The following is an 11,057-nucleotide window of genomic DNA, read 5'->3' as shown; positions in this document are numbered from 1 at the left end:
TTTTTTTATAATTTATATATCATACTAAAAATATTTAAAATTACATAAAACAAATTATTTTAAGACATCACTCCCCATTATGTACACATTTTTTTTTGTCTACGTGATGGGAAACGTTAATGTTAATACATGTATTAAATTAATAAAAAAATTGTATTTATTAGTAATATTGTATAGGCACTAATATTTTTAATCTAGACAAACTATAAAAAAATAAAAATTACAATACCTTTGTCATTTGACAGGAAATTTACTCTCATGACTTCTTAAATTATAAGCTTAAAAAAGGTTACAAAGACGATAAGAAGAATTGATATGTATGATATTATGTATTGTCACAAAAATGTTTACTTTTTATGTACGGTCCCAAGTTGTTTTTTTTTAATAACTCCTGGAAGTATCATATGTACTGTTTGTATTATACGTTTTATGAGTAGTAAAAAAATATAAAAAAAATTAAAATATTTAAATTTATTTCAACAGAGAGGGCAAAAGTTTTTGAGAAGGGAATATGGAAGTCTAGGCATTTACAGGGCTTATGACCTGTCATCGGCTGGTTTAAGTGGCCACTTTACACACTGTGTAACATTCACCATTCTGCCCATGTTTGAACATCCACATTTCCTCAACTCTTCCATCTATTGACTTTTGTGAAGTAAAAGAGCTGAAACCTTTATCACGTGGGTGAGATTCATCCGGCTGAACCAAATCACCTACTAGGCAACGCCTGGAAACAATTTTCCAATTTTTATACTTCTTCTTTTACCAGGTAGTAATTCAACAATGTTTGATTATGTCTAAATGCTTGCAGACTGGCTGGATTTCCTCCTTTAAATGCGAACAACTCCCTAGGGAGGAAATCCAGCCAGTCTGCAAGCATTTGGACATAATCAAACATTGTTAAAATTAAAATACATTACTTTTTGTATTTTTTCATAAATTCTTTGAGTAATATAATCAAAAGCTTAAAATGCAAGTGAAAACAATTGTTTTAGGGTGTGATTCTCACAAAATATTTCCACAGTTGTAAAATTTCAAGTGTTATCATGTTTAAGTACAAAAATGCAACAAACAAACAAAAGATATGATTCTCACGTACATCATGATACCTTAGTTATAAGTTATATAAGTTAAATTAAAGTCTTATCAACGTTGATGCCATAACACGTTAACAAGATGTTTAAGATTTTAATATAAATGTAATCAATTATTTATTATCTTTCTCTTAAATAATAAATAATGCATTTGAGTAATGAGTTTGCGCAACAACTTTGCTATTAAGTATTTAAAATAGCAGTTTTTATTTCCAAATATTGTTATTACCACATTATTTTTATTATATCTTCGTAATCAACATACAAAGATTTTTTTTTTACTTTTCGTTGTTAATATTTGCCAAAATAATCTTCGGTGTTGATGTTTTTCGTACATATTTATTAATAAAACTCCATTCAATGATTTTCACATAAATATCAATAAAATTTAGCGGCCTCTGTGGTGTAGTGCTCAAGACGCTTGACTCACACACAGAAGATTCCAGGTGACAACACAAAAATTAAATACGATTTTTACAAGCCTTTGAGTTATATCTGTGATGTAATTTTCCACTGCAATTGGGCCTCCTGACCTGTTCTGAGTTGTTTTGAGAGTTTGACCAACGATCATATTCGCCTAAGCAAAAATCTTCAGGAACGGTTAATTCCAAAAAATTGTAAAAAAAATATAAATATGAATTGAACTCTGTAATGTAATGTATTCATTTTAGATAGTTGTAAAAATAAAATTTAAACACCTTAACTAATAAACAATAAACATCCTGTAACTGGAAAGGTTGATCATCGGTGGCAGAGCGATGGGGTACTCATTGGGCTGACTTGCTTGGGCTTACTGGGCGTTACCACGCCCTGTGGTCGCTTTGTAGGCCGTGTTACTTTATTCTTCATGTCTTCATGGCGTGAATGTACTTCTGAACGTTTTTTTTTCTATGTAGATGGACGTTTTATATGCAATACTGTTTGTCCTGCAGAATATAATGTATTTTAATTAATAATAAAAATGACTTGCTTTATTGGTCGTTGATCTATATTTCAGTTGAAATCGTTGCGCGTGTGTGTGTCATCGATCAATGGGCTATAATACATGTATTAACACATTCTATGTCGATCGCATAAATCCCATTGAATCAGTCCAACATCGCTTGCTTCGAAAAATAGCGTGGATGCTTGGACTATAGAGAGATAATTATTATTATGCTGAAATAGAGTCAATGTTAAATATTTCTAGTCTACAAAAACGTAGAACTAATATTGACTCCGTATATATGTTCGGCATGCTAACTGGTATAATCGATGTTCCGTCATTACTGGGACAAGTAAAATTCAATATTCCGACTCGTTGATTGAGAAACAATGAAGTACTGTTCATCGATCAGCATAGAACAAACTATGGCCTTAATTCTCCAATGACCCGTCTTTGTCGTATTGTTAACTCAAGATAAAATCTGGACTTTTTTGGTTTAAGTTTACAACGATTTAAACGAGAACTAAATAAATAGTCCAGATCTTGTCTCGATCTCCCTTATGTTTGTCAATGCTTCTTTTTTTTTTAAATGTTTTAAACTATTATTTTATTGTAATATTTAAACCTTATAAATTGTATACATGGACAATGTCCGTTAATAAATAAATAAATGAATAGATGTATTATGTCAAAATCATGAAAATTATATTTTTAAATTTTCCGTCTTATTAAATTAAACGTTTATTTTCTAAATCGTAACTGAGAAAAATGGGAATCAAGACGTTGCTTGATTACGTAAAACTGTCATTTCATTTCATTTCAATTTTTTTTTGCACCACAACAGGTCAGGATGCCCAATTACAGTGGTGAATTACATTACAGAACAACCAGGCTTGAGAAAAATCACATTTGTAAATTTTTGTGTTCTCACCGGGAATCGAACCCGGAACCTTCCGTGCATGAGTCAAACGTCTTGACCACTACACCACGGAGGCCGCCGTAATATATTCTGAATTCTTAAAAGCTCGCCATGTACAATTAATGTAACCCATTTTATTAATTTTATCACCCTCAGTTTTGTAATAGTACCTATCTTTAAATGAAATCGACATAAACGCCATCCATTCGATTTATAATAATTCAATCAACGAAATTATTTCATGAACGAATTCATTTTTACAATTAAATATATTTTTTAATTGTTTTCTGCTTTCTTTGATTTAGTAAGTGATCAATATGATGAAATTAATAGAAAAATAGTTTAATTAACAACATTTTTAAATGCTTCTCATCTTGATGTAGAATCTTTCAGTTAAAAATTTTGTAAAAGAAAAAAAAAACCTTCTATCAATAATAACAAACATAAAATTTTGAATTTAAACTTATATCATTCATAGATATTCGAATTGTTTTTTGTTCATCGTAGTTTAGAATTAAACCCACCTATAAGCTCACTATCTTAATCTGATTATTCGATAATAGAAACGCGGGTTGTACTGAAAGAATCATGTAATATTCTGCGTACATCTGTTTTTATCTTTTCTTTTGTCGTAATTAAATGACAAAGTATTTTTTTGTTGTTATTATATAAAATCACAATGCTTATCCTTGTCAAATGTTTTGATAAGGTGATAAGATTTGGAATAATTTTGGAAAACGTTTTATTTTATTTCCAAATCTGTGATGCTATAAAAGGTCGTCACAATATTTTTGTGCAATTAAAAGAACCATTAGGATTGGCCGTTTCTGTAAGTTTTTTTTCTTCAATTAATAAGGTTTTTTATTATTACTTTAAGTGTTTTATGTTTGTATAAGAATGCCTTTGTTCGGTTACAACTATTTTTTTTTTTTAATATTGCATTTAAACAATGTTTCATTTCTTTAAACAATTTTTACCTAGAATTGGCAGCGTGTTTTAGCAGCTTAAATTTTCCATAGATAAAATAAACTGTCAAAGTAAATTGGGGCAACAACACATTCTGACTTGCCGTCGTTACGAATGACATTGCGGTGTCCACCCTTTGAACTAATATTACTTTAAAAAAAATAATGAAATATAACTTTTAAAATAATGTGAACCTTTAATGGAGTTACTTTAAGGCTAAAATGCAAACAGCGATTACTCTATGGATTCAAAGCTTTTAAGTCATTGTTTGAGATTTAGTATAGAAGTGGTCGCAATTCATTTTAAATTTCTAATAAAACTATAAAGTACGTGAAACCACCCGGAATGAGATAAGCTTAGACGATTGGTTTAACGTTACTAAATAACATAAAATTATTGAAAAAGCATATAAAATGTTAGGTTTTATTATGTGCGTATCTAATTTGCCTTTTAAAAATGATCTAACGATAATAAATCTTTAATATAGTTATGTGAGAACCCATCTTGAATTTGCGTCTATCATTTGGAATCCACAATACATTACTTATATTGACAGGGTGGAGAAAGTACAAAACAAATTTTTAAAACATTGGAATTTCCGAAGCTCTCTTATATTTCCTAATCATGACTCATCTGCACGTTTTCACAAACTGATTAACCTTGAAAACAGGAGAACATCAATATACCTCACTTGCCTCTATAAAATTATTAACAGTCTAGCCGATTCGTCCCAGCTCCTAAATAAAATTATAATTAACTGTCCATCACGTGCCCTACGAAATCACCCAACCTTTCGAATACCTAGCGTCAATACGAACTATTGTCAAAATTCGTTTTTACACAGATCGTGTTCAACTTTTAACAGCTGTTTTAACCATATAGATATCTATCTAACAGGATTACAATTATTTAAAAATAGTGTGTTGAAAACTTTTGAATAAAACTCTCGTTGATCCTTTTTTCTCTTACATCACTTCAAATTACAAACATTAATATTAAAATTATTAATCAAATTTCTCTTCTGAAATTAGTATTACTGCTAAAATCACTTAGATGAAATTTTATCGACTTCTCTTGGTTTAAAATCTTCTCCTTATATTGCTTTTCCAAAGTTTGAAGATTACTTGCTATACCTGTTATTCTTTCTTTATTCTTTCTTTTTTCTCTGCTGCATTGACATGTTTTTATACTTTTAAACTACTTTTAATTACTTATATTATATATGTTTATTAAATCAATTGTTTGCCGCTCTTACTATAACGTGTCATTAATTTTGAAGATGTTTTTTAAATTGACTTAAATTTATTGTCTTATATTTCACTTAAAGAAACTTTGAATCCCTTAAAATATGTATGTGTATATTTATGTTTTTCCTTTTTTTTTAAAAGTTATTACTATTTTATTTTATTTTTACATCTGAGCTTGTTTTTCATTCTTTTTTTTAATTCTTAACTTTTAATTACTCTTACAAATTTTCTTCATTTTTAATAATATTTCCATTTGTAAATACTCACTACAAACTACAAACTTTAAAATATCTTTTTTTTACTTAAATTAAATTAAATTTTTAATTTTAATTTCTAAACATCTTCCATTTATGTTTTTTTTTCCTTCTCTTTTTATACTTTCATTAATAACCTAACATATAATTGCTTTATAATATGGAAACTTCACTGGTCCATTAGAGTTAAACCTAACTGTATAAAATATTAAACTTTGTAACTGTACTGTATGTTTCCTAAATAAAAGAAAATAAAAAATAAATAAAACTACAACCGCGAAAAAGACAAAAAGTATTTAAAAATCATTGACATCGCAATTTTTTGTGCTCTTGGTAAATTGTGTTATTATTTTAGGTATTTTTGAACTATGGGTACGTTTTTACTATCTTTCCTTCTTTTGGGGGTGGTGAGCTCAACCTTGGGCTACCACAATCCTAACTTTGTGGGAAAGAGGACCACCATGGTTCATCTTTTCGAATGGAAGTGGAAAGATATTGCCGCCGAATGCGAAAACTGGTTGGGACCCAAAGGATATGGTGGAGTTCAGGTAATCGATCATTATAAGAAGTCTAAATCATTCAACTAAAAACTACAATTTGGTCAGAAATCTAAAAAAAGAAAAATGTATAATTTAGAAAGACAATATGTCATGGCGTATAAACGCGTAAGTGTAAACTCTGTCAGTGGTCGGTTTGATTGATCACTGCCACTTTATTCAATCACCCAATATTTTCAAACTCACAATTCTTCTATCTTTTAAAAATATTCGAGGACTCACAAACATCAAATTAGTAAAGCATTTAAGTCTGTAAGTGGAAATTCTTGATTTAAGTTCATTGTAATTTATTATAGAAAATTTTGCGGCCTCCGAGGTGTAGTGGTCAAGACGCTTGACTCACGCACGGAAGGTTCCGGGTTCGATTCCCGGTGAGAACACAAAAATTAAAATGTGATTTTTCTCAAGCCTGGGTGTTGTAATTCACCACTGTAATTGGGCCTCCTGGCCTGTAGTGGTGCAAAAAAAAAAAAAGACGGGTGATACTTTAGTCCACAAATTTGGAATATCCAGTTACCGGTTTCATCACTTCCACGACATTTTCGAGACTGGTATGTTTATTAAAGAATTCAATGTATTTTTACAAAACAGAGGTACAGATAGAGAATTCGAAATTGTATAAAAGGAAATTTAAAAAATATGTTTTTATCTCAAGGATCATACACCATTTTTTTTTCGGGTTAACGAATGAGTTGATATAATGCTATTTTTATATAATGCGAGTTTATTTATTATTTTTATTTTTAGTGTTCTCGTTATTTTTACGATTAAGTATTTTAGTGCTTACGATGAATAGAAAACTAAAAATAAATATATATGTATACAATACTTAAACTCATTAAATTTGCATTATATCAAATAATTAGTTAAACTGAAAAAAAATTGTTATTGACGCTTAAAATAAAAATTATTTTATTTTATTTACTTTTATATAATTTTAAATTATATTTCCCTACCTCTGTTTTGTATAAAAACATTGAACTCTTTAATAAAAATACCAGTCTCAAAGATGTCGCGAAAGCGATGAAACCGGTCACTGGATATTACAAATTTGTGGATTAAAGTATCACTCATCTTTTATTTCTATAATCATAAAAAAATCAAATTAGTAGACAAAATATTTTTATTTTTTTAAATGTATGAGTATTTAATGAAGATGATCGTAAATACTTATGGTTATGATCGTGTAATGGTTAATGTGCCTAAAAAAATAAGGGTTTCAAATTGGATTCCCGGTAAAATCAAATCTGATTATTCAACATTCATTAATTTCTGTTGTATCATGATACAGTACTGCGAATGAATAAAATACGAATATATTTTCAGCTTTCTCCTCCAAGTGAGAACTTGATGGTGACCAGCAGAAATAGACCATGGTGGGAGAGGTACCAACCTATCTCATACAAACTGATTACCAGGTCAGGAAATGAAGAGGAATTTGCTGATATGGTCAAGCGTTGCAATGCCGTCGGAGTCAGGTAAAAATTTATCTTACGTTGAAAAACAATGTTTAATCAATAAGTGCGTGATAAAAAAACATGTTTGAGATACGTAACACACAAGAACTATTCACGGAGACCTTGCTGGCATAGCACTGACCTCTACCTCTAAGAATAAGAATGTAATATGTAAATTCATAACGTTATTTATTTTTGTAGAATCTATCCCGATGTTGTCGTTAACCATATGACTGGAACCTGGCCTGAAAATGTTGGTACAGCTAGTTCTACCGCAGATTTTGCGACCTGGGACTATCCAGCAGTCCCGTTCACCAAGAACGACTTCAATCTTCCCATTTGTACTCTTAATAATTATAATGATCCTAATCAGGTTTGTTGCTGTTTATTTACTGAAAGGAAAATCTTTAAGGCTGTAAATTGTTTATTTTACCACCAAATCTGTTTTTAGGTTCGTAACTGTGAACTCATTGAACTGAAGGACTTGAATCAAAGCGGCGAAAACACCAAAAATAAAATAATCGAATACATGAACAAAATGGTTGATATGGGTGTAGCTGGATTTAGGTTCGTAAATAATTAATTATTGATATTCGTTTTCAACATGTAAATAGATTGATGTTGTGACTTTAATTAATAAAAATGTGTTTTCAGAATCGACGCTGCCAAACATATGTGGCCTAAAGACTTGAAAGTCATCTACGAAAGCCTTCATGACCTGGATACAGATCAAGGTTTCAAACCTGGTACCAGGCCCTACCTCTTCCAGGAAGTTATCGATCTGGGAGGAGAGTCCGTAAAAAGAGAAGAATATTCTCCTCTTGGAGCCATCACTGAATTTAGGGTAAATAAAAGAAAACTGTTGTATCTTTGCAACCTAAATAACTTTACGGTTTACTGATATTTCTAATTTTATTAAGGTTTGTGCTGAGCTTGGAAGGTGTTTCCGCGGTAGAAATGCTCTGAAATATTTGAAAAATTGGGGAGAAGGCTGGGGACTTCTACCAACTAATGAGAGTATTGTCTTTGTTGATAATCATGACAATCAGAGAGGGCACGGAGCTGGTGGCGCTGATATCCTTACTTATAAAGATCCTAAAGGTTACAAGGTAACAAAAATAGTATAACTCAACTTTAATTAGAACTTGGTGAAATCAATAAATAGTATTCGTAATTTATATCGTGTTTTTTAATTTTATTTTAGGCAGCTATTGCTTTCTTGCTGGGTCATGCTTATGCTGATGCAGCTCGAATTATGAGTTCCTTTGCCTTTACTGATCCTGAGGTTGGACCTCCAATGGATGCCAGCCAAAATATTATTTCTCCAATTATTGGGCCTGTAATTATTTTTTCCATATTCTTAAAAAATTACAATTTTATTTTCTTGTGACGAAGCAATATTTTTTCAACATATTTTAACAATTGCAGGATGGTACTTGCGACAAGAACTGGGTTTGTGAACACAGATGGACTGCTATTACTGGGATTGTTGGATTACGTAATGAGGCTTTTGGAGAACCAGTGACTGACTGGTGGGACAATGGTGCAAGTCAAATCTCTTTCAATAGAGGTAGCAAGGCTTTCTTGGCTTTCAATCTAGATCCAACTGACCTTAGCAAAAGCTTCCAGGTAAGCCTGAAATCTACAATTATAAACTCATTTGCGGCAAAATATTCTAGCTCAAAAACCCGAGAGAACAAAATACTCATTCGGTGATGCTGCAAACAAAATATATATTTCCATGATTATAGCCAACTAAAAGATGAAGATACACAATTATGTTCTTCTAACCCTTATCCAGGAATCAGTTACTCTAATTCTTAATTTTCATGGAACCATCTATAGACAAACAAACGTCAAATAAATAAGCAAATTAGAAATGAAAAATACTTTATTAAAGTAGGTAATAGATAAATACAAAAAAAAATTGTAATCTAGTTTTTAATGTGTAAAAAATCTTCTTTTTTAGACTGGTCTCTCAGCTGGTACATACTGTGATGTGATTTCTGGTGTAAAGAGTGGTAGCAAATGTACCGGAAAGTCCGTTGAAGTAGATGCTGCTGGAATGGCTGCCATCAATCTTCCAGCTACTGATGATGAAGCCGTTATTGCAATCCACACTGGAGTAAGTATATCTGATAATTTGCTTATGTATTTATATAAGGGGTGGTAAATAAAATGAAATACTTATTTTAAAATAGTTATTCTTAGCTGAAATAGACTCACAAAAAAAATATCAACGTTGATAAAACCGTGGCCATCTTCACCTCCCTACAGAAAAACGATAAACAAGTCAAGATATGTAAAACTGTTTCTAAAGGCTCCAGCTGCTCTTAACCTGTTATTTAGAAAGCGCTTCACAAAACAGTCAAATTTGTGAAACGGTAATTGTTCTTGCTCTTTCTTTGAAATAACCGAAACGCTGATCTCTAAAAATTATAGCTTATCATGACATCCACAGTAAACTAATTAAAATTTTTGGATATTCAGTTATTTTCTTAAAATGTATATTTGTTCGATACTTACGATAGCCATCACATTTTTTAACTTATTTAAAAATAAATAGGTGCGAAAGTTTACACGGTCACCGTTATCAATATGTTTCTTTTTCTGGTGATACCGTGTGTGTTGAATTTGTTCCAAGGCTTCAGCTACCATTGTGAAATGTGCCTACTGCCGAATGCGACACGGTATAAATTACTAGTACATAAACCCTCAAGACGGTTTGTAGAATGGTAACCGAAACGTCGGAATAAATCGAAGACACACGGTAACAGCCAAATAAGAAACATATTTATACAATATATTTTTTAAATACAATCCATTTAGTAAAATTGTGTTTCCCGAGACTTTAAGTAAGTTTTTTTTTCACTTTGGATTAATTTTATTACAAATGACGTGTTCAATTACCCAATACGAGGTCACAGAAATATAATTATCTTAAGATTGATAACTCATCCAGAAGAACAAGATATAGATAGTTTTAATAGGGAAACTCACCAGGATCGAATTCAGTATTCAGACACAAAGATTCGCCAACAGAACAACATTTCCAAAACACGTAAAATTTTTGAAAACTTACAAATTTGTTATTCTCGCAGGCCAAGATCGGTAGTGATGGTGGTACTACTGACCCTCCACCAACTCCTCCACCTTCTGGCGGTTGCGGAGCCAAGATGCAGGTGGAAGTCACCTACGATGGCAAGAAGTGGGGTGGATGCCTTGACAGATCTTAATCTGAACCCTTTTTTGCAGTTTTTTATATTTGAATAACTGTTAAAAATACTGACTGATCTACTCTTTTTGAATTGATTCTCAACCCTTCGTTTTAAAAATATGATCATTTTGTTACCTGTATTGTCTCTAAGAGCAAACCTGTAATTTTTTGTTTGAATTAAACTATTTTTTGCACAAAAAACTCTTTTAAAAACATTTTTATTTCACTTACTATCCTCGTCCTGAGATGGGTCACTCCTTTTTTGGTTTGACCTCAGGTAGTCATGTTCTGGATAGAGCAAATAGCATCAGTCACTTACATTTAAAGGTAATTTCGAACTTTCGTAAGACCTTCATTTGATGGAATTATGTCAATGTGAAAAAATCGAAATTTTATCAGTTGATTGATGTTTCTAAAACAA

At 31.0% G+C, this 11,057-nt stretch overlaps 1 protein-coding gene across 1 annotated transcript; it reads left to right on the top strand.

Moving 5' to 3' along the window:
- The first annotated feature begins 5,755 nt into the window (after positions 1–5,755).
- On the top strand, positions 5,756–10,837 carry LOC148285170 (alpha-amylase 2-like). Its single transcript, XM_088229390.1, has 10 exons — positions 5,756–5,953; positions 7,289–7,440; positions 7,621–7,792; positions 7,871–7,986; positions 8,074–8,263; positions 8,340–8,528; positions 8,624–8,758; positions 8,848–9,048; positions 9,389–9,544; positions 10,521–10,837. Exons 1-10 carry the CDS (start codon positions 5,774–5,776, stop codon positions 10,653–10,655), a joined length of 1,626 nt encoding a protein of 541 aa, XP_088085516.1. The 5' UTR covers positions 5,756–5,773; the 3' UTR covers positions 10,656–10,837.
- Positions 10,838–11,057: the final 220 nt, after the last annotated feature.

This window comes from Micrasema longulum, unplaced genomic scaffold, assembly GCF_059751315.1.
Source record: "Micrasema longulum isolate JH-2025_06_02 unplaced genomic scaffold, ASM5975131v1 h1tg000051l, whole genome shotgun sequence".
NCBI classification, from domain to species: Eukaryota; Metazoa; Arthropoda; class Insecta; order Trichoptera; family Brachycentridae; genus Micrasema; species Micrasema longulum.
The sequence above is the reverse complement of the archived record's forward strand: the minus strand, read 5'-3'. Positions and strand labels throughout refer to the sequence as shown.